This window comes from Eurypyga helias, unplaced genomic scaffold (genome assembly GCF_000690775.1).
Source record: "Eurypyga helias isolate BGI_N326 unplaced genomic scaffold, ASM69077v1 scaffold1109, whole genome shotgun sequence".
Lineage (NCBI taxonomy): Eukaryota > Metazoa > Chordata > Aves > Eurypygiformes > Eurypygidae > Eurypyga > Eurypyga helias.
In genome coordinates, this window is record NW_010270013.1 from 45,048 (window position 1) to 70,586 (window position 25,539).

At 35.2% G+C, this 25,539-nt stretch overlaps 1 protein-coding gene across 1 annotated transcript in view; it reads right to left on the reverse strand.

Annotated features, from left to right (window-relative positions):
* LOC104514553 (chromosome unknown open reading frame, human CXorf30) overlaps window positions 1-25,539 on the reverse strand; it is a gene marked incomplete at its 5' end in the record, with an annotated part of 91,871 nt that overhangs the window by 19,117 nt on the left and 47,215 nt on the right. Inside the window, 4 exons of the mRNA XM_010158274.1 lie at window positions 1,701-1,872; window positions 13,985-14,143; window positions 17,431-17,525; window positions 19,023-19,182. Coding sequence (XP_010156576.1) covers window positions 1,701-1,872; window positions 13,985-14,143; window positions 17,431-17,525; window positions 19,023-19,182 — 586 coding nt within the window. The remainder of the gene's footprint in view (window positions 1-1,700; window positions 1,873-13,984; window positions 14,144-17,430; window positions 17,526-19,022; window positions 19,183-25,539) is intronic.

The window sequence follows — 25,539 nt, forward strand, 5'->3', positions numbered from 1 at the left end:
TAATTGCAGTCACTGAGTCCTCTACATACAGTCTGATTGACCTGAAGTACACAAAGAAATAAAACCAAATCAAATTAAAAAAAAAACCAGAGGTGGTGGTGGTGTAAATTAACCTGTCCTCTGACACAATGACACTACAAAATACACTAACAAATACAGTAGTAGCAAAAAAAAAGTAAGCACAAACGGTTCATAAAGATTATTATGAACTACTATATTCATTACAATATCCAGGCATATACATAATTGAAAATAGGAAAGGTGAAAAGTCTGACCATCTTGCTTTTGCCAAGATGAACATTTAAGAAATACACGTACATACATATATAGAAGTTTAAATGTATATAGGATGAAAGGGAACTCTGAAGGTCCCAATTACAGTGAACCTCCAAGGCAGATGAGGTTGCTCTGGCTTTGTCCAGCCCAGGTTAGAACAGCTCCACGGGTGGAGACTGGACAGCTGGTGCAGCCTCACGTTCATAGCCACTCTGACCACAGTCATTTACTTGCTGTTTATCTGTTATTGAAGTATAACAACCTCATGGCAAAGAAATCCCATCATGCTTATTGGTGTTCACTTTATTCTGCTTTGTGTCTTTATACAGAGAGTATCTAACGCCCTGTGATACAACCTGGAGAAACTAAAAGATACTGTGAAGGAAAATCTTTCTTTCTGTAGTTAAGAGTGGAAGAATTTGGCCATGTGAGGCTGTGCTGATATGTTCCCAGTTGTATTGACACAGGAGTGAAAGCTCATAATCAGCTCTTTTTATTAACACTAGATAATATCACATTCATGGAAAGATTGGTCTCCAGTCTCGCAAGGGCACCTTCAAATGCATGTATCCTGGGGCAAAGAAGTCAATACAGTTTTACTAGCTGTAATCTGTAACAATAGTTCAGATATATATACGGGGTGGGTGGACAGTCTTTCCTAAAGGTTTGCTCTGGTATATTTCAGTTGCATCCTGCAGCCTAAAAATACCCTCCTTGCATGCAACCCAGGATATTCAGCAGTGACTGCTCCCTAATCTTCCTGGTAATAGTGAGCCTCTACCTCATGACTGTGTGCCTGCATCTCACTAAAGTGTCTTTCACCTCCATACACAATTGACTGCTTCAAAAGGAAGGCACAACCTTCCTCTCTTTCCAAAAGGATTTCCTTTTCACAATTTCTTTTTAAAGAGGTGGGATGTACTAATGTAAATGAAAACAAATACATAATTTTTCACATCACAGCTATAAAAGAGGGTAGTATTTTCCTGTGGACTCTTGTTACTGGCCACTAGAGACTAATTTCAAATTCAACCATCCCATCCAGAAACAATATGTACACATGCTTGTCTAGGAAATGTTTTTCAAGACTGACAAGCCATCATGTCTGCACACTTTCTGCCAATTTTGAGAAAATCTAATTTTGACTGGAAGTCTTTCAGTGTTCCAACATCTAGAAGTAAACTGATGCACACATGGACTAAGACAGTAACTCAACACAACTGTCCAGCAGCCATTAAAAACAAAGTCAGTTTTAATACCAAAGATATCATACTGAGAAGTAGCGAGTGAGAAAATCTAAAATAATAGATCTCAGATGTGAAAACAAAATGAGGAAAACAGTCCAGGAAGGTGCTTACATAGCTAAGAGTGACCAGAGGGGAATTTACTGCATGCTCTGTTGGTAATAAGGAACAGGAGCTTACCTCATTGGTTTGTTAGGTGCAAACACTACATTAAAGATGAGTGTTACAATTCCTGATTCTGTATCTCGATCTCTTTGAATCAGATGTACACCAACCAAAGCTCCAAGCTGAGATTTAATTTCATTTGACTGATATTGTAATTCATATAGAAATTCCACTGTTGTAAAGAAACCTAAATGATACAAGAGGAAGATCAGTCTGTGTGCATTCTAACCTTATGCAATTGTCTGGCTAGCAGTTACAATTCTTTCATTTGTTAACAGATATGACGAATACTGTAAAACTAGTAATTATCCAAAACTTGAGTGATTTCCTCCTGACTGCATAGCAAAATTTCATATGACAGTCTATATAGTTTCTGGCAAAATGGAAGCTGAAGAACATACTGAGGAGAAGTGAACAGTAATAGCAATATTGTTCTGGATTACACTCCTGCATTATGGTGAGATATTTCTAGTTCATCAATCAAATGAAAATTGCAAGAATGTAATATTATTTTTGAGAAATGCCATTGGGACTATCTCAAAAAACCAAAAAAAGTCATTAAGGACATTAGTGCCATTGATGGCTGGAAGCCTTAGAAAAAGTCTACAGAAAAACAGTGAAGATGTCACGAGCAGCCTCTTCTCTTATTCCCCATAGAACTTATGAAAAGGCCAAGTGGTAATGACATAAGAATAAACAGCTGAGCTTCTTGAATCAAATTTCTCCTCCAGCTGTAATAAAGAAAACTGCAATATTCAGTATACAATAGTAATTTGTGCACAGAATAGAACATTTCTATGAGGAAAAGTATCTCAGACTGATAATCTATTTAAAAATTGTACACGTGTTATGGATGAATAGTCCTTTAACACAACCACTAAATCATACAGGAGATTTCATTTTATTATGGCCACATATCTCGGGGCACATTTTGACTTTGCACATCTCAGTACAACATGCTGTGCAGAGCCTGTATGTGTCCCTGTATATGCTGTCTATGGGGTGCCAGTCAACTACAGAGTTAATTCCCAAAGCCTTCTGACTTGAAATTCTAAAACACAGATCACATATTAATTTTTATATACAGTCCAAGAAGCAATGCATTGTGAGATATTTGAACAAAACCTTACTTCATTTTTGCCAATCTGTAATGCTACCTAGTATCAGTGAGTGTGGAGATGCCTTCTTGTAGTCCTTTCCCCTTTTCTGAAGTGTACAGATTCCCTCTTTCTACTCCATTCAACTTTTGTTGCCAATGTTTTTTTAACACACAGATTAACCCTTATAAATATAGCCACTTATACTGAAACATTTCTGACTCCTTAAAGTGGATCTTTCACACAGATGTCTCTACAATTTATGCTAGATCAAAGAGTTACACAGACATGAGCAAAAGATCTTTACCATCGTATGGGATTATTGATCTTAGTAGATACACACTGAGTACCGAATACACAGGATTTCCATGTAATAACCTATCTATTATAAATGTACATTATTATAATGAATGTACTCTGTTATAAAGAAAATGAAATATGAATATTTTTTCTACAGTTTATAAAATTGCCAGGATTGTCCTACATTGTTCCACACTTTGTTGTTTCTCTATCTGGAAAATATAATATTAATGCCAAGCATTCAGATTCCAGCACAACCCGAACCTTGGAGTAGTCACCCTACCCAAAACATGAAGATTCAGACACAAAAATGAATTTATTATGGTAGAGCCTTTCAGTAAGCAAATAAATATATTTTTTTTGTGTTCCAGGCTGTTTTATAACCTGTTCTATGCTTATGTTAACTATTTAGTTAAAATATTTTAATATTTACAGCACCTGAGGAAAATTATGCATTTGTAAGTGCCAATATTTGAAAGCTTCGTTATGCTGGTCCCTTAACTGACTTGGCTCAACACTGCTGATCTCGTTTAGGACCGTTCAAAAAAGAAAAATTTAATTGATTTTCATCACAGCTGCCCTGAAGACTACTATATTATCATACTATGGGAAGCCTCTGTGAATATGTTAATATTTGATTCTTGAGAATGCCACAATACACATGCTTCCTAAACAAACTGGCAGAAGCTAGAAGCAAAAAAAAAAAAAAAGTTGTGAATCATTACTAGAAATTTGTCCAAAATCTCAAATGTTCAGAGTTCTCTTGACTCAGAATTTCCAATTTCAATTAAAATTATGAACTAAATAAAACATTGGAGAAAGACAACATATTTTTTAAAGTAATGCCAAATACAATATAGGATACACATCAAATATGCCTTGACCCTTTGGCCCAGCTTCTTGTATGTTTTCCTTTTTAAAAATCACCATTTTTGTACAGGTAAAATTCTTATTTTATCTAATGCAAATTGTAAAATACAAATGCAGATATGAAGTGTACCCCAATTAATCCACCTCTGTTCTGTAAATAGAGAGCAGCAGGGAGAGCTTTAGGCACATCTGAATCAACACAGAGATATTTATCAATCAAAACACTGGGAAGATATAAGCACGGTATTTATATACAGCTTGTTACATCTAGGGAATAGAAATTCCAATTTAAAAAAAAAATTACTTCCTCATATTTCCTGAGGAACATTATGCATTATTTAAGCAAGAAAAGAAGTAAGAATTTACTTTTGAGGGTATTAGTCTGAGACATTTTTTTTTAAAGCATTAAATATTTCTTGTTTTGAAAGGCAATTAATCTCAGTCTTTAAGTGATTTCCTTCCTGCAATCAAAGACTTGCGAAAGGTTGTATGCATTTAGGCAACATTTGTGTACACAGAATTACTGAAGCAGCTATATTTAAAAACCAATAGGGTTTTTAAGCATTATATTTCTATGGCTTGGCTGTAATTTATTTTCAAGTGCTAGTAAGGATACTTCTTAAAAAGCACTAGAATTAAACTGTTGGGATTTATTTGGGTTTGTTGGGGGTTTTTTTTGTTTGTTTGTTTTGGTGTTTGGGGTTTTTTCTTTAATAGCCTCTAAGAAAATGAAAGGAAATAGACCCTTTTTCTTTTAATTTATTTTCTCACTCATAAGAATGATAGTGTGGAAACACCAAGGATTTTACAATCTGAGCATATAAATTGGGCAAATGTGAATTTTTGTGACTATTAGGATTTACTATAAAATTAATTGATAGACGTCTACATCTAAAAATTTAAAGATGAGTCTAACAGGTTCACAAAACAGGAACCTCAGGAATTTTAATGACTATTTGTGGAAAAGACCCTGTATTCAAGCTTCAAAAAACTTAATTACGAAGTCATTGGTGGGCCTAATGTCTATATAAGGTACTGTGAAAGGCCCACTGGATGTATCTGACCTGGAGTAGAGTTTCACACTGTCATTACAGAAGCCGTTGTTCCTTTCTCCTGTTTTTGAAAAGTGACTAAGTGTTTGACTTTGCTGAAGGCCAGCTAATTACACAACGTGTTCTGATGATAACAGACCCTGAAACTGCAGCAGACTTGGTGACATAAAAATGGCAAGGGGGGGAACTTTCTAAGGGACCCTCCTTACTTTCACACTATCTCCCATTTCCACTGAGACAGGCAAAAATTATAGCTGTGATGGGAAGACTGCAAAATGCTTGTCCTCATTACAGAAGCTGTTCCTTGGATAGATGCAGTAAAACAGAGATGCAAGGGAACTCACTCAATTGGCCTCCCTCACCTCCCATTCAGCAGCCTGCAATCTTACTTGCCGTTATTCAATACAGGAGGTCAGCACAATCACAGAATACAAACACAGAATGAAAGCCCAGCCATTCACAAACTCACAGCTTTGTGTTTTTCAAAAGCTAGATAAATTATTTTATTTGGTGCTGAATGCAAACACATTGTACAGTCTCAGTGATTTTTTTTTCCCCACTGGTTCTGCTTATTCTTCAAGGCTAAGTATCCACTGTCTCACTGACACCTAACAAAGATTTCTTCCCCTCCTGGTCTAATCATCTCCAAACTGGTAAAATAGAAACTACGAGACTTTAACTACTCATTTCTACCAGACAGCTGGCACCTAATCGTGACCTTCCTAACCCTTCTCCATAACCCCATTCAGCTCTCTCTGATACTGTTCTTTTCCTCCTTTTCCACTGTCTTCCAGCAGTCTTCACACATACTGCTGGAACTCAGTAGGCAGTGGGGAATGAACATTAAGTATGCAGTTATTCCTTACTAGCAAAAGCAGCAACAGAGAGAATACATTACTGTGCAGTAGATTAAATAATTTTCATACAGTTTTCAAGTAAATATAGTGAATAGCAAAAGTGAGTTATAAAAATAATAAAGAAAAAAGGTACAAGGAAGCCTGGTGGTCAAGAACATCTTAACATTTAAGTAGGCAGTATCATCTGAGCAGTAAGAAATTATTTTCACCTGAGAAGTAAATATTTATTTCTCATTTTAAAATGTCATAACCCTAGGATAATAGCAGCAGAATAAACAAATAGAACAAGAACCCAGAAAGACCTGGTTATAGTTGAATATGCTTTAACTAAATTTCTTCGTACAGGTACAAAAGTGCTGCATGTAGAGCATTACAAGTACCAGCAAAGATAACATCATGTACGTCATTAAATCCAGACACCAAATTACCTTAAATACAAATAAATAAATGGATAATAGTCTCCCTCTGTTGATAATATACTCATGGATCCTCAATGCAATTCAAAATCTTCTGTGTAGTTCTGTGTATAAATCTTTGTATCTTTTCCCTGCAAATTTATTTCTCTTTCCATATCCAATTAAATCTTTACATCCATATCTTCAAGGCTCTGCAAAATTCCACTCTTACCTTCATCTTTTTTTACCCTGCATCCCACTGCGTATTCCCCTAGCAACCAATGTCAACATTTCTTTCTAAATTTTTCTCTTACATTTGATTTTTCTGTTTGTTAATTTTTTGTCTTTCAAAACACTTCTTTAAAAGACTTCCACTGCTAAAGCAAATTTCTACTGTAAAGAAAGCAGTAGAAAGTACTTCCCCCCACCTCCCTTTTTCTAGTCAATAAAATGGCAGTTTGTGCATCTATGTATATGAAATACACAGTGTGCATCTAGCATCTGCTATTTCACATATATTTCTGCATTCTTCCATGCAGCTAGTTTCCACATATTCTCTCTCTCTGAATCTTTTTGGACTAATTCCCTATATGTTATATTTAGCCATACTCTCCTCTTAACATTCTTTCTTTATTTTGATATTACTTGTGATAGTAAATTGAAACAAAAATCGCCCAACGGCTCGATCTCATTATCCTGCTTTGAACGGGCATTCTACTTAGATTTGTACACTAATCTATAAATTAATGCTTTAAAAGAAGTGATTAAAATGTATTTTTTATAAAATACTGTATTCTTTTTGTCAACATTCCCCTTTATTATTTTGCATTGTTTTCATTTATCTAGCAATTGTAGCAAATAAAGATCACATCTGTACCTGGGCACAGGCAATGTCAAACCAGTTTCTTCATGAACATACATTATGTTGTAGTCTTAATTCACACAGATATATTTTCCATGCTATCTTGACTCATTTGCCTCACTTTGAATGTTGCCCACTGCAACCAGTAGTAACTCAAGATGTCTTTTAACCTAACCATTCAGTTTGTTTTGGCCCACAACAATGCTAAAATGAAAACAGTATTTTTTTATCATTTCATGGGTTTTTCCACTGCACTCACATAACGAGGTCTATCCAACTTCAGTGCTTAAAGTAGTTAAATTAATGAGTAAAAGAAAGCATGTTTGTCATTTGGAAGACCAACTGCCAATGCAAGCAAATTTGCAAGCAAAAAAATATGGAAAAAAGAAAAATTTCCTAGCAAGTATTTCTCAACTGTTCATACAAAATTATTCTTCTTATAAATGAGATAGAAATAGTTTATGTTTTATATCACACTCAAATAGCCTAAATTGCTTATAAGTTTCCTGCTCTAATTTAAATTCTGGTATCTGCACTATAAAATTTGATTTGATGATCACATCTTAATATTTCATTAAAAATAAAAAAAAAGTAAATTTATGCACATAATGATAAACTCTCTACTGATGCAGATAAATTTTTTCTGGTACTGTCACTAGCATCTCTAAGTATTCCTTAGTTTTACACTATATATGCTCTATTACAAAAGAATATATTTTTTATCTTTTTACTTTTTTAATATTCAAAACAGACTCAGCCACAGACACTAAAACACAGGACCTAATAATAATTTGCTTCCTTTTTCTTATCCAATTAATTGCATTCAGGTGTACAGAAGGTGTATAAAACTGATGTAATCTCAAGTATCCACTTGTCTTATTTTTCAGATACAAATCAAGTTTCAGAACTAATAAAAACTTTGTGCAGTTAATTTCTGAGGTTTCACTCTGTCTTCTTCAGCTGGCTTTAAGAGTGAGTAATGGTTAAATGGTACAATTTAATTCAGTTATCTGTGGTGATTCTATATAACTTCTAGTTACTGGTCTTATATCAATTTCTAGCTATATATTCAAAATGTTAAATCAGCTTGAACTAACAAAACTACAGGCTGATGTACTTATTTGCAAAACCATAAGGTTGTATACATTCCCCATAACTATTGGGGAAGTGCTGTTTTTTTCCTTTTTGCTTCATGTTCATATAGGAAATGTGCAATGCGGAAGAGAAAAAGATCTAGAGTGGATAACTTCATTTGCTCTAAGCACAACAATACTTGAACAGTGCACCTTCAGACACAGAAGACAACAAGGAAAAATAATTTTAGCACAAAAATTCCAATAGGATGAAATAATCTGGAAATACAAAAGCGTTTGAGTAGACTTCTTGTATGTGTTCATCTGTTCGTTACTATAGTGACTGTCAGATATATTGTCTGAAGCAAATTTAGGTGTATAAACCATCCACATCCTTTTTTATGATGAAAAGCATGCATACACAGCTGAGAGACAGGGAGAGCACTGGCTCACTGTTCTGGAAAACCTACAAATTCACACCTTAAGGGCTTTGATTAGCTATGCTTTGTTGATGCCCATAATTCATGAGAAAATAATTAAAAAAAAAACTAGTGCAAATTAATGCAGATGGTTCATTGTGAAGGTGCTATGATGTTGCAGAAGCACAACTAAGATACTGGAAAGTTGTGCTGACTGTGGGTTTGGCTTACAGAAACTTTACAAAACAAGGGTGTGGTGCTGCTTTTTCTATGGAAGTGATACTTCCTTATCACCCAACCAAAGAAATTACAGGAAAATTGTTGAACAAGAAATGGGAGAAAAGGAAGTTTGGCAATCAAAATCACAGGAAAGCCATGCAGATGATCGATCAGAGGGCTGGAGCACCTCTTCTACGAAGAAAGGCTGAGAGAATTGGGCTTGTTCAGCCTGGAGAAGAGAAGGCTCCGGGGAGACCTTATAGCACCTTCCAGTCCCTGAAGGGGCTACAAGGAAGCTGGGGGGGACTTTTTACAAGGGCCTGTAGTGACAGGACAAGGGGGAATGGGTTTAAATTGAAAGTGGGGAGGTTTAGATTGGATATCAGGAAGAAGTTCTTCCCAGAGAGGGTGGTGAGGCACTGGAACAGGTTGCCCAGAGAAGCTGTGGATGCCCCATCCCTGAAAGTGTTCAAGGCCAGGCTGGATGAGGCTTTGAGCAACCTGGTCTAGTGGAAGGTGTCCCTGCCCATGGCAGGGGTGTGGAACTGGATGGTCTTTAAGATCCCTTCCAACCCAAACCATTCTGTGATTCTGTGATATAACTAATTCATGGACTCTTGCAGCAAATTATATTGCCTAGGCTTCCCTTAGCCTCTAACTCAAAGATGTTTTTCAGAGATAGCTATTTTTGTGTTACTGTTTTTGAGATAAGTTATTTTGGGCTAGCAAATCAGTTCTTTTGGAATTCTCATTTTTTTTCTGGATGTACATCCTACTGAAAAATAACACCAGAAAGAATTGAGTTATTTCCATGTTTCCATCAGTTTTTGGTTTTTGTTGTTTTTTTTTTTCCCCCTGCTTCTGTGAAGCTGAATAAACAACTTCAGGTTAGTTTATAATTTATCTGGTTTCTTGTAAGTGTTGAAAATTTAAACTGAGTATGATTTTGCATAGGAGTTAGAAAGTAATTTTAATTTGCATAATGATGATCATACTTAAGACTTGCAGATTTCAGCATTTTTTAAAACAGAAAAGAAACAGAAATGAGTGACTGTCCTGTAAATAGAAATATAAGGAGTTGCAAACTATGTTTGGTCACAATTCGCAAGCTCTTTTTTTCAGTATTTTTATTCTAGTTCATTCAGTATTATTATTATTATTCAGTATTTTTATTCTATTTAATTCAGTATTATTAGTCTAGTTATATAATAAATGGCAGTAGGAGGGGTTATTTATGAGAGAAAAAGTTATGCTAAATTGTTTCATTTCTTAATGGACAAATGGTAACCCTGTATATCAACATCAGGCAAATAAACTCCAAGTTCTTCATTAAGATGTCTATGCATATTCCTGTTCAGTAAAGAACATAAACCATGTCCCAAACTTCTCCTATGGTTCACTCATAAATAAAGAAACAAACAAAAGACAGATGGTAACAAAAATTATGCAGCTGAAAAAATAATCCATTTAGGCTTTCATTTCTACACTGATGTCCTATTCTTTGGCTTCTACTAGTTTCCTGTTTTCCAGCAGGGGGAAAAAAAATCTGATTTATTTAATTTATTTATTAAAAATCTAATTTATATAGCTGTATATATTTTGTTATCTTCAAATCCCATTTTAAAACTAATGCCACAAGTACTTTGACAATAGAGAGACGGCTTAAGTGAGATACAGGGCCATCTTCATTATTATTAACCTCTTCATATTGCTTTCAATATTAAGCTGCTATACTTTAGTATCAATAAAATTAAAATTTCTGGAAGAGAGATGAGTCTATAATAATATTTTGTCTCTACATATACAGGCATTTTTCTTTCTTCTGCTGAAAAGAGCTATGAATTAATAAAGGTTAGGGAAGTTAATTATAAACACTCAGGCCTTATGGTTGGTGCATGTGATAAACTGAAGCGATTGAAAGGGATAGGTTATAAAGGACCATTACAAACACAGAAACAGAACAGGACTGATTAATGTATTTCCTCAACCAGAAGATACTCTGGCTGTGTACTCCACATGCTGTCAATACAGTCAGGTTTTGTTGCTTAGAAATTTGTGAATTTCAGTCAAATATCGATAACATAATTTGTAAATGTTTGAAGTTTTTCTTAGAAGATGGGCTGGTTTTAACTGGTATAGAGTTAGTTTTCCTCGCAGTAGCTACTATCAGGATATGTTTTGGCTGTGCTGAGAATATTACTGATAATATACTGATGTTTTTAGTTGTTGCTAAAGAATGTTTATGTCAACTCAAGGATTTTTTTTTTTTTCAGTTTCTGATGTTACATCTGTCTTCCCAACTTATTCTTTGTAAGGGGGACACAGGCAGGACAACTAATCCAAACTGACCAAAGGGATATTTCATGCAAAATGTCATGCTCAGTATTTAAGTTGGGGCCTGGGCCAGGAGGGAGTTTCTCTGCGAGTGCTGATGGTTGTATTATTTATTTTCTTTTCCATTATTTTCATTACTTATTATTAATATTGTTAGTATTACTGGTGTCAGTATTTTATTTCATTTATTTCAGTTATTAAATTGTTCTTAACCCAGAAGTTTCCTTGTCTTTTCCTCCAATCCTTCTCCATTAATCCTTCTCCATTCTGTTGTGGATTAAACCACAACAGATGATCATGGAAAAATAGGTAAGTTTCTATTTAAAGTAAATTAAAAAACAATTTTTAATTAGAAAAAAAATACAACTCTCCACACTTCTTTGAATGAATCTTGGGTCTTAAATTTTGTTTACTGAAAAAATGTCTTTAGAGACGTGTAAGAAAACAGGTGAAAAATACAGATAGGGTAAAAATATGAATTTAATAAATTGAAAATATTTTTTTAAAAGGGCTATAACTGTGAAGTCTAAAACATTAAGCTTTAATTATTTGATCTTGAACTTTGCTGATTTCCAAATAACAAACTATGTCAATTTAGCTAAGCAATATTCAGATTTTCCCCTCTTTCTTAAAAATTATAATAATATTTTGTTTCAAATTGTATCTTCTGGATTGGATGAAACTGAATTCTTTAAATGTAAAAGACAATGCTTGAAGATTTTTCACGTTCCAAGAATGAATACTTGCCCAAATAATTTAAATACTGAAGCACAGTAGTAGTTGTTTAAATCAGATCTGACAGTAATTATCACCATTTATCTTTGGGTACAAAAACTGCTTACTACACATCACATGTACACTTTAATGAATCACCCTTTAAGAAGAGAAAAAAATGAAAAACAGCTTCCCAGGCTGTTATCTGAGAGGTTTACACTTTTATTTACGTTATTACTGGTAGACTGCAGATAGCTGAAATAGTACCATTAAAACTGATTCCTAACAGGCATCAAATTAATCTAGCAATAATGATATTATAATGTCATTGAAAACCATGAAAAACACCAGAGTTATAAATGATCTTACCACCCAAGGTGTAAAGCATTTAATTACCAGGATCCTTGCTTGAAAAGATGGAATGTTCCAAATCAATGTCTTGCAGTATGTGCAGAAGCCAGTGTTAATAAATATGAAATATTACTCCTATGAATAAAACAAGCCCTATATACCATGAATCTGCAATCTTTCAAAATGCTGCTTCAGCTTGCTCAATGCATGTTTTTCTTATCAGTTCAGATGCCACCATGTTTCAGGGATATAGTCCAGGTATGTTTAATGTAGCCTACTCATATGTGAATTCAGTAAAGAGCTAAGCCTGTTAGTCTATAATAAAAAAAAAAGGTGATGTATTTTGATGTACAGCTGTTCTCACAAGGCTGAATAAAGTTATATAACAGTATTTAAGTTCTCCAAAGATGTAAGAATGTACATTGAGAACTTCACATTTTTTTATTTAATTATATTGATCATTATCACTTCATAATAAGGGAATATAAGATAATAATTTGCCCAGACAATGTTATCTTTGTCACCATGATATGACCAAACATAAAGTTTAACTAGGTAATTACAAATATTAACTAATCCGTAAGTACATGATGTGCAAGCTTTTGTTAACATTTTGGCTTCAGAATCCCTCCTGTTTAAAAAGCATCCAAAACCAAATCTGTTTAAAGATCTGGACACTGATTGCCAATATAAGACTATGTTGGCCAGTGTGCAGTGGCGGGGGGGGGCATATGTCAATGAAAATCATCCTTATAGGAAGGATGTAATGAATCTTGAGTTAACATTTCACAGCTTTTCAGATTTTCACAGCTCTTTGCCAGCAGAGTTTCTGTAACATGGTATTCCTGCAAAGCCTCTCTTGGGCCAGGTTCTAAATGGCATAAATGAGACACAAAAGACAAGTTTATTTGTTTCCCAAAATGATTGCCTAATAGATTGCAATCATCGCAATTTCTCTAGACTCAACTTTTATCGCTGTACAATGGATTACACTCTTAACAAAGCTGCAGGACGGGTGAAAACTCTTCCCCTCATTTACCACTACGATAAGCACACATTAGGATGCCTCATGTCATGTGTCATAATTTTTAAATGATATTTTCTTAAAAGCTAGGATGACTTTGAACCCAAAGGAAATGTAGTTTAAGACACACCTACTAACAGAAACAGCAGGCATAAAGCATTCTTTTCTTACTGCTTACATGCTGTAGCTTTCTATTTCAAAGAGATTTTTAATATGAAAAGCTGATGTATCTCTGAAGAAATTGATTTTCACTGTGTCCTCTGCTGATAAACAATAAGTGGAAGCTATTTTTTTTACAAAGCTTTATTGCTTCTTTCAAACAAGGTCTCCTTTTTAATCCATTTTGCTGCAGCTATTGGCCTGCTGGTGGGAATGCATCTTACAAATAGGGACAACCTGTAGATAAATATTTCCTTGCAGTGCTTACACAGGCATATTTTTGCTAATTTAGACTTTGTGGAGGCTATTCTCTTTTAAAGGCGAGATGGTGTGTGTGCAAGCCTCACATCCAAGACAGATACACAAAGAAAGGTTCAGGTTCAAACGTGCATATAACAGCAGACATCCTGCTATACTAATGTCCCATATTTGCAACAAGGTAGAAATATGGGGATTGAGCGAAGGATTTGCCTAAACCTCATCAGTTGTCAAAGCAGAGCTACATTTGGTGAAGCACTTGGTTTATTTACAACATTCCTAAAATATCACGATATCCAAGCTAATTATTCTTACCATCAGTGAGTTGAACTTCTTGGATGTTGGCTGGCATATTTGTATTGAACATGGCAGAATTTCTTGCAGTGGGCATAGCATTTGCCCCAGGAACTACACCAGTTAGCAGCACTTTTACTCTTCTTTCTACTCTCTGCCTGGCTCGACAGCGTACCACAGCTATAGAAAAGCAAGAACCCATTATTTGTAAAGCATCACCATCTTGTTTTTCACAAAATTATTAAACATAGCAATTAAATGTGCTTAGAGACTGACAGATCCAATAACCCAATGACAACTAAAGGTGTTTTCCCATTCTGTAGTTTCTTTTGTTACATTTAGGTGTAGTAGAAAATATTGCTAAGTGAACAAAAATATGCTCCTACAGTTAGTTCACAACAGCACTCTCAAATTTTTCTCTTTTTTTGTAGTCATGAAATGTATCTTCATTTTAATTCATTTGCAAAGAGAAATTATGGTATAGTTTGACATATGCCAGTGAGAAAGGAAAACTGAAAGAAAAACAAATGAAAGAATTTAAAACTAAAATAATAAGTTACTCTTTGATTTCTTAATTTAAGTATACTGTTACTGAAACTTCAGCTTTTACAGAACTATGCCAGAATAAAAAGCATTCTCACATATTTCTCTTTGAATCATTACAGACTTCTTTTTGATTCAGTAAGTGATTTGAGTTTACTGCTTCTAAAAGATGTCTGTTTTCATTACAAGTTAGTTGAGCTTAGAGATTTTATATAGCTTACATCAATAGTTATTGTTTATGGTTCTTTCAATTATTATTGGCACAGAAAGAGGAGAAAATTAGATGCAAAACTGAAAGAAAACTATGATTTCCCAAAGAAAAGACTTAGAATTTTCTAGACTTATGGAAATCAACATGACAAAGAAGAGCTGATTACATACTTCTCAGTTTCAAGGCATAAATATTATTTTCATCAGAATTATACCCAATGATTCTTTAAAAATTAACTCTGAACTTAACATCAAGATTTAATGCTAAATAATCTAGAACATATCTTGCTAAGTAGTTATGTAAAGTGTTTTAAAAAAGAGCAGTGAAATGTTTACATCTATACCAATGTTTACTTATCTTCAATTTCAGTTCTGGAGTTTGATTTAGTATCATTATTTTGGTAAACAGATAATTGCACATCAAGTTCAAGTAATTTACTTTCTTTAAAAAAAAGCACATTTTTGTTTTCCTTGTTCTTTTTCTGTTTAACAGGGTTCAAGTAATTTCTATAGTTCTCTTCTAAGCATTTTCATGAGGGAGAGTTATTGAAATAGTTAAAAAACATATCTGTTTATCAAGATGCATGACCTTATATTTAAGAATAAATTACATTGTCAGTATTACACCATCTTACCAAGAATTTCAGATTATTGTGTGCACATGTTGTGCCCACATCATTTTGTATTCCACAGCTTATCTTACTGGCAGAAATGATTCTACTCTTTCTTTTTCCTCAGTGGCTAATATTTATTGATAAAAATCAGATTCCTGTCAGATTTGACTGGCCCGGTCCCTGACCTAATGAGACCTGTCTTTGAGCAGGGTGTTGGATTAGATGACCTCCAGTGATCCCTTCCCATCTAAATTATTGTATGCTGCTTTGACTCTACAAGAACTAAAAAAATATTCTGGATGATTCTCCATTTGTAATCACTTTTATAAGATAGCCAAGTTGTGATCTCCTTAATATGTACCACGTGGATTGTGACCACTGATATTTTTAATTGATCTCATGAGATACTAAGCCAAGTGACTTCTAGAAGTTTAAGTATATTAAGATGCAAATAAGAATGACACAAAAGATTAACTGCCTAATATACTAGAAATCACCTTTGGTTCTTGACATAACAGCTTGTAGCCTCCAGGCAATCTTAATACATGCCTGCATTAAATAAAATTACAATACTATCTCTATCATTATTAAAAACAATTATTTTAAACCAAAGTGGGATTTTTTTGTATATTACCTGCTTTGAACTCAGATCTTACAACCAGGAATTTGAAAAAGTCCATTTATAACTGAAAATTATAGACTTTCAGAATCAAAGCAGGACTGGAATCTGTTTCATAAACACACTTGCAAACAAGTATTTTAGTTTTCCAGGTCATTTATCAATGAACGATCTAGTACTTAATTATAGAAAAAAAAGCTCGGCATAACATGGTGATGGCCAAAGAGAGATACATATTCAAAATTAATACAATGTTCCTTGTATACATTACAAACATTTACTGAACACAGACTGGTGGATAACACAGTTGTAAACATTCTACAATTCAGTTTTGCTGGTTTAAAGAAGGATATAGAAATTTGAATTTAGACATTACTAAAGTTTCTGATCATATACAGAAGTGTTGGCACTTAAGCAATATTTGAATGCTAACAGTTTGAATTTATAACTTCTATATCTAATGAAACCAAGAGCCAAATAAAAGATTTATCTCAAAGTCTGCCAGTGAATTACATAACAGCCTTAAATAACACAACAAACATTCACATCAATATACACAGTTTTAATGCTAGTCAGACTTGTTTGCATTATAATATTCTGCTTCATTCCTTATGATATTAAAGTGGAAATTGAAGAGATTAAAGCTCTAATTAATACCCTATCATTAGTATTTGTCTGCAGGTAAAGGGTCCTAATAAAATTAATTTAATGACAATAAAAATATCTATTTCTTTAGCTTTCCAGAAGTTATTCCTGTACCTTGGTCTATGTAGTATAGAAAGACTTTATACCCATTCATCAAAGACAAGACGAAAAGTTGATGTAAAATTGTCCCTCATGTATACCTTAAGCTGTGGATTAGTCAAGGTTATAAATTTAAAAAGCTGCTCACAATTTCTGTTTCACAATTCTAGGATTATATCACACATTTAAAAATAGATGCATAAAGTCTATAAACATGTACTATGCCCAGAATAAGCACCAAAAAAACCCACCCTATGAATGTCAGTCATCTTTTAATGCAAGTTTACTTCTAAGGAGCAAGTGGAAACTTACTGCTATTCTACATTCTGGTTTTGATTAAGGAGTGAAATTCAAGGCTGAGAGAAACAGCGGCCATCTACTCCAATATTCTGTACCCTCCAGAAGGGTGTTCTGGGCACGCAAGAAAAAATCTACCTTTGTGTCAGTCTGCCATTTGATTTACCTTCAGTTATCAAACTCAGCATTAACTGGGACACTGAAGGGCACAATCCTTGAGATTTCCAACTGCTCATAGCTCCCTTTATGCACAATGAGAACAAAATAATAGATCTAGATTTAGATTGGTACATTGGGAAAGGAGATTTTATTTGTAATATATGATCTTATCCAAGATGTAGCAAAGTACTACTGCAGATTGTCTTGCTCAAACAGATGAGAACACAGAAGACTTATTTTCTTCCATTTTTTGTTTGAGTGTTTTTTAGATCACTACCTACCTGGAACTAATTTGTGCTGTGGTGCTTCAGGTATTCCATGAACCGGATAGATCCAGAGTATTCCCTGAATTCCCCCTTTCTTTGCTACAATAACACTGTTGGGAAAATAAGTGAAGAGTATCATTGTGATAGACTACTGAGAGTATTTTTTTTACAAACTCTCTAGAGTTAAGTGTTGTTGGAGAGGTGAGACTCCACCATATTGTATGCCGTAATGCTATACATATATAAGAAAAATATGAAATAAAATCCAACCTAATCAGAATAGAAATAATTTACATCCACATAGTTTAGTGTCTTCAAATATTATTCTGTCAGGATACGGGAACATTTGATTTGTCCTCTCTTATGTCCTGTCTAGACTGAAACTAAGTTTTTACAGTTTATGCATTACAACAACCTATCCACAGTAGAATCTTTATTAGCCCAAATATACTGAAAGAATCTGTTCTGGTTTTGGCTGACAGAGTTAATTTTTTCACAGTAGCTGGTATGAGGCTATGTTTTACGTTTGTGTTGAGACACATGCTGTTTTTAGTTGTTGCCAAGCAATGTTTATATTAAACTAAGGACTTTTTTAGTTTCTCATATTGCCCCTGTTCTCACAGGTTCTTCTTTACAAGAAGCTGGCAGGAGACACAGCCCAGACAGCTGAACAAACTGACCAAAGGGACATTCCATGCCATCAAATATCACGCTTAGTATATAAGCGGAGGGAGTTGGCCAGGAGGGGCAATCACTGCTCAGAGACTTGCAGGGCATTGGTTCACTTGTGATGAGTGGTTGTATCAATGTTTTTTTTCCCCTATTTTTCATTACATATCATTGTCATTAGTAGCAGTAGTAGTATTTCCATTACACAGTAGTAATATTAGTATCATTATTTCACTTATTTTCAATTATTAAAATATTCTTATCTCGGCCCATGAGTGCTCTTCTCTTTTTTCCTCCAATTCTCTCACCCATCCCACTGGGGAGGGGGGAAAGTGAGTAAGAGACTATGTGGTACTTGGCTACTCACCAGGGCTAAACCCTGACAGCACCTAGCTCTTATTTGCTCAATATCCATAAGCACACTGGCAGCTAGTGTATCATTGTCATTAGTAGCAGTAGTAGTATTTCCATTACACAGTAGTAATATTAGTATCATTATTTCACTTATTTTCAATTATTAAAATGTTCTTATCTCGGCCCATGAGTGCTCTTCTCTTTTTTCCTCCAATTCTCTCACCCATCCCACTGGGGAGGGGGGAAAGTGAGTAAGAGACTGTGTGGTACTTGGCTACTCACCAGGGCTAAACCCTGACAGCACCTAGCTCTTATTTGCTCAATATCCATAAGCACACTGGCAGCTAGTGCTTCACTTTCTTCCTTATTTGAAGTTAGAAAATGTAGGTATTGAAACAAAAAAGTCCTACCCTAAATCCGCATATTTTGTGGGGTACATTAAAAGCTTATGTTGGATACCTATTGCCCTCAAAATCAGACATTTGATTGCCCTTGGGAGCTACACAGAACTATCTAAAGGGAAAAAATGATGATAGGATTGAATATCCTCAATTACTTTTTCTTTTCCTATTAGAACAAATTACCTCTTTAAGTCTTTATTTAATTCAGCAGAATCCTCATAAAGCCAGTTTTCACCATTTTCCCTCATTACATGAATTACAACCAAGGTCTCATGCATTTTCATTGTATCTGGCATGAATAACACTGGGATGTCCAGTTTTTCCTTCGGAGCTAATCGGATTCCTGTAAGACAGAACAGATCATTATGTTTTTTTAAAAATTACTTATAAAATTTTACTTATAGATTTCCTTTTGATACACTGTTTAACATTTTATCATAGTGTACCATTCTCCTTGTGATAAATTTCATTCTACCCTGATCTTGCTACAGCCAAATCTCATCTTAGAATAGCATTTGTGGCCTGGCTTTCTGTAATAAGATACTTTTTGATTTAATATTCTGAATAGAGGAGTTCACATAAAGTGTTATTTTAGACTTCTACTTACTGACAATACATTGAAATGAGACCCAGGGAGACTGAAAGCCCAAAACAAAACAAGCACGATTAAGTGACCATCCCACATTTAATATTCATAGATCACGTATAATATTTGTAAGTAAATCCCATGATTTTCTGGAGCCTCAGTCACGTTTTTTAAGCTTCTGTAGGTTGTAATGTGAGAGTAACATTGCATAAAAAAGACCAATCCAAAAACAATCTTTCATGTTCAAAATATGATTTAAATATATTTGAAACAATTTACATCATTATTATACAAGCCATGTCTTTTCTGTATGATTTTTCATCTGACTGATTTTGCTGTTTTTTAAAAACTAAACCTCTGTTGTCTGTAATGATGGTGTCCTGACACATTATATTTTTAAGGACATTTTCCCAAAGACTTGCCAGTCCGTCAGGTGTCAGAACATCCACCACAGAGTGTGTTCCAGATATTTTAAAAATAAAGTTATAGAAAAATTGCACAAGGTAGAATAAGGAAATCATACAACCTTTTTACTATCAAGCTCCTTGCTTTGAAAAGAATTCTTGAAATTTGGCAAAACTGCCACCTCAGATTTAGTGTTCCTGCTTTAATTCTATCTATAGAAAAACCTCTTAGTTGTGAGTAACTACTTTTCTACATTAAGCTTTGAATCCATTTTTGTGATCATTTTTCAAGCCTGCTACAGTGTATATATGCTAATACAGGTCTGTGAGTATCGTTCCCTGAGAATGAATGAATCTGCACAAGTTAGTATGCATGGGACAAGCAGCACCCTCCCTGTGATTGCTTCTGCTGCTAACCACGGGCTGCTGTGCGCTCAAAAAATGTCAGCAGGGAAACTCTATCTTGTGATCCAAGTGTTCACCTTCTTACAGCCCAAGTGACTTGAGGGTGAAGGCCTCAGTGCTGAGAGCTGTAGCAGAGTGGGTGAGAAGAAAATTGTAATGCAGTCTTGGGACGGACAAAATATAAAAAGAAGTGCATGCATGGAATTGAAACCGGACATGTAGGGAGACACAGTAAAAAGACAGGAATGGCCAGAAGCAAACAAGGTCAAGTAAGTCACAGCAGGGTGGGAGAGAAGGGTTTGAAAGACAGCTCTCCAAAACACAGAACAAAAGTCAGGACTCCTCATGTGCACCAATCCTCTGCTAGCATTTAATTATATAGTCTACTGTACACTGCAACTTCTACTGCTACCTCACAGCCTGTTGCTGCTATCAGTTCTCCCTTCAATACAAACAGCAACCTTGAATAAAGATATGCAAAGTAGTTTGGGTAGATTAACGCATATTTAAATTCATAAATTGCCCTGTCCAGACTAATTACCTATATTAAGAATTATCCTGTGCTGTGTTATGTAGGTGTTTTCTACAGTGTATAATCCCAGTGGAGATGATGTGCTTCTGTAGCCGTAAAGCTTTTAGCTAGAAACACTCTTATTAAAATAAACTAACCAAATTAAGATTGGAAAGTCAATCTTAGTTTAAGAATGTTGGGATTATTTAAAGACAAACCACCCTGTTTGAAGGATTTCTGACACTTTCAGTAACAATGCCTCAAGACCTCAAATACAGACCACTGCCTCACATTATTATGGATTCTATAAACAGTAGGGAATTCTTGCCTAAATATATCTGGATTTCTGTAAGTAAGAGGTTTATCATGTAGCAGTTACGGAAATTAACCAACTGCTTTGCACTCATAATAGCTTAATTTCTGTGCATTTGCAGAAGTCCATCATGGCATGAGTAATTTGCCTTTGAAATAATTCCTTGAAAAGTCTTCTATCTTGAAATAGCTTGAAAACATCCTTGTTAAAATTCCATTAGAAATGCTAATATCTATATGAAAAAAATAAACTACATTTCTTTTTATAATTTATTTTAATCAACATGTAAGATTTTTCTTTAGATCCTAATCTCCTTATTTGATGCATTATCTATCAAGTACATACCCAAAATTTAAAATTTAAAAGATACACTGCATATATACACATCTTGGTGGCAATAATGTGGTCAAAGGGTTTTTTGAAAACCTTTAAAAATTAGCAACTAATTTTTTAATACAGTATCTGAAATAACTAAGCTGACCACACACAGTGTTGCCATATTTCTGAAAACGTCTGAACAAGGATCCACCCCTCTGGAACAGAAGTCAGCTACAGCATTGGTGCAATATTCTCCCACTGTGAGAGAAGAGGCAGCTCTCTACTGTGATTTGTCCACTTTGGGCCTACCCTGGTGTAGTTAAGGCAGAAGCGTGTGGTATCTTTAAATCAGAAGTGTATTCCTGGGGATATATTTACAATTAGATTGCTTTGAGTCCACATACATGCATACCAAAATAGCATAACCACTCTGTAACACTATTGTGGCACATCCAAACACAATGTACAGGCATTTTAATTAAGTTTGGGAGTAATGTGACCACCAAAGGGGCAAAGACATATCAAGTTGCATGCAGGAGGTATCCAGGTAACAGAAGTTGCAAGAAGAGGCACACAGTAAGCAGAAGGGACTGCAAATAGGTAGAACATCCTGCTAGCAAAAGCAAACCCAAAATAAATAGCACAGGGTGCTGTTGAGATTGACCTTTGGAGGTGTAGGGGATAAGAAGCGTAAAGCACTGGCATGATGAAGGAACATCAAGGACCCAAACCATTGCTGCTGACTATATGGCATCAACTTCATGGCATTGTATATTTATTGCTAACTCAGGATATGATTGTTAAGGAGTAACACTCTTACACATGTAGCAGCAGCGATTAACAGTGTGCAAGAACTACTCAATAGCATGAAATTTATTGTTAATAAATGTAAGGTATAATTTTAAAGTTTTAAAATGCCCTAATTCATCAATTCTCTAAACATTCCCACCACAGAGATCTTTAATTCCTTAACAGTATACCTGTATAACTGCATACCCACTACACGTTCTTTGTACAGACAGAGATCGTTATACACAGTTGTACACACACATGTGTGCAAGCCTATTCTATTGCAACACTGGGCAAGCCTATCTGTGTTTTGTAGCCACTTCCTTCTTGGATATTTTCTCTCTTTGGTCATAGAATAGTTCGGTTTGGAAGGGACCTTTAAAGCTTATCTAGTCCAATCTTCCTGCAATGAGCAGGAACATCTACAACTAGCTTAGGTCACTCCAACCTGACCTTGAATGTTGTCCTTCCAGGTCCTGGTGGCTAGCTGCTTCTCAAGTTGCTGAAAGGCTGCAAAGGACAGAGGATGTTGTCCCTTCTTTCAAAAGTGCATGAGCAGCTTCAGCTACCTACAAACCACTTTGTGAACTTTAAAACACTCCCCCTGCCTTTTCCTATATGTGTAGGTAAACACCATCCCAGTTCTTTCATCAGTAGAGCCACTGACACAATAGATGACAATATGTATGTGGGCAATTTTAGTACAAATCATGACTGATCAAAAGTTGGTTCTATTTGTCTGCGAACCTCATTTAATCTGCTGGAAATAACAAGAATGTATTCCCCCTCCACTCCCTTTTACAGTAATGTCCATACAGTGCAAATAACAAATTGCTGCTACACCAGCAATTTACTGATTGCAAAATATCCAAGTAGATGTTCAAGCTAATTTTTGGTCTCTAGTGTTTTACCAGAAAAATATACTCTGGATGATTTGCAACTTAAAACAAACAAACAAAACAAACCTCAAACAGAAAACAAACAAACAAAATCTTTTTTGGAAATTATAATTTAGAAGAGGGTTTTACTAATTTCATTTGCAACTCTTTTAACATCTGGCAAACAGAACAGACTGTAAGCTGATACCGAGTTACACTATACATGCATTGTATATGCTATTTGACCATAGCTTAATTATGCCTGTTACAGTACACAGTGCTTTGATTTTAAAAATAAATTTTAATACAGAACCAGTATGATAGCATTCTGGGTCATTCTGGCAGAAAATTGGTTATTAAAGTTCATGAAAAGATGAATTTCATAATATCACTGTTGAAACAGAATGTGTTCACATTTTTAATAAAAAAATCTTAGTAGATGCTGTTCATAATGACAGTAATTTTTATACCACTGGGCTTGCCTGCAGCCATCAACTAACCAGCTGATCATTAACTGCTAGTAGAGATTTATTTCTTTATGATTTTGCCTAGTTAATAAGATAGATGAAATAGGCGTAATTGCAAAAAACACACATTGCTTCATGCTTCTCTTTTCTCCTTCCCATTTACAGAATGTGTGCCAGCAACTGCTGGCACAACAGACAATGATATCTATGTGGACAGCTTTAATACAAATCAGCAACCAAGTTGCTCATATTTGCTGTGGATCTCAAGTACTCTGCTAGGGATACCCAGGTCTGACCCCAATGACTGATATCTTATCTTTATGTAAGTATTTATACTTCAATGAGTATCTACAAATTCTTCAGAAGAAATCCATAGTGAGGGCCGTTTCAGAATACAGCTGCATCACATCTGGTAAAAACCTTTGGGCCATATTTTGATAACACCCTGCTTCTACTTCACTGTCCTATAGACCATTAAGAAACAGTGATAGCAAGGTAGCTCAGCTGACACTTAAATAGTCTGAAGCCATCTGATTCAAACCAAGGGCTGCAGTTAGAGTCAACCGTCTTACTGAGGAGTGTGTGGAGATCTGTGTCCTCCCTCATTTCTTTATTAGGTAACCTGTTTTTAAGCCTTGCCTTGCCTTCAAAGGCCGGTGGAGAGCACTGGTTCCGTAAAAGATTCCTTGCGCACTGCATCCTTTGACACTTGAGCCTAGAATTCAGAACTGAATTAGGTAATTAAATCAAAATTAGGATATTTAAAATTCCCTGCTTCATTTCTATGGGGCACTACACTGTGCTTGATTCTGTGTAATTTCTGTGTCAATCCTAGAAAGCACAGCACTGTGAGAGCTAAAATTAAAGTAATGAAGCAGTGGATCTCCATAGCTGGGATCTGATTTGGAAGGAATACAGATAGGTAAAAATGCATTTGTTACCTCTATAATAGCTTGGAAAAAAGTTTAAGAGCAAGCATCCCAGGCAGTGCCACGCTAATAAAATTGTGATGGAAATGAGCAAAATGTCCTGCAATACCTTTGAAAAGAATCATCATCCTCTCATCTAACCTTATCTTAAAGCCATTTATTTTTCAAATTAGTAAAGTCCTTTGAGGGCAGATTTTCTAGATGCTGAAGGGACTCTCTCATTGATGCACTGTTGGTAAGTCTGTAGCATCTCAGAGTGCCGCCCATTGATTGTACCTAGAAGAACAGCACTCAGTTCAGATTCCTCTAATTGAATCATAGAATCATAGAATCATAGAATGGTTTGGGTTGGAAGGGCCCTTAAAGACCATCTAGTTCCACCCCCCCTGCCATGGGCAGGGACACCTTCCACTAGACCAGGTTGCTCAAAGCCACATCCAGCCTGGCCTTGAAGACATCCAGGGATGGGGCATCCACAGCTTCTCTGGGCAACCTGTTCCAGTGCCTCACCACCCTCTCTGTGAAGAATTTCTTCCTGATATCTAATCTAAACCTCCCTGATTTCAATTTATACCCATTACCCCTTGTTCTATCACTACAGGCTCTTGTAAAAAGAGAAAAGAGAGATGAGGCAGATCTCACTATGGCCTGTTGAAATCTGGTGGGGAATCATTTAAGAGTGGGCACTTTGGTGTTTTTCTCTTTTTTTTTTTCATAGTTTCTCCATTAAAATTATTAATGTAGAATCATTTCAGTTAAAACTACAGATGGCCCTGCTAAAATTAGCATTGGCCGTGTGAATGTCAAACCAATATAACCAGGTCTGTTTTCTACCATTATTCTCAGAATCTAGAAAGGGCAACCTCCAAAATATTCACAGAAAGCAGCTGTTACTGGAGAAGGATTGCTAATTCTTTCTCAAGGAACTCATCCAGGAAAGGAGAACTGATATCAGGCAGTAAAGAGTGAGATATTGCCAGCACACCAGTAAGCATCTGAAATACATAACAAAAGTCATGCCTAGGTATTCTTCATTTATTTTCACCTGCTAAAAGAGATAAAAGCCTGGCTCACATATGAAGACTAAGATTTTTTTATAG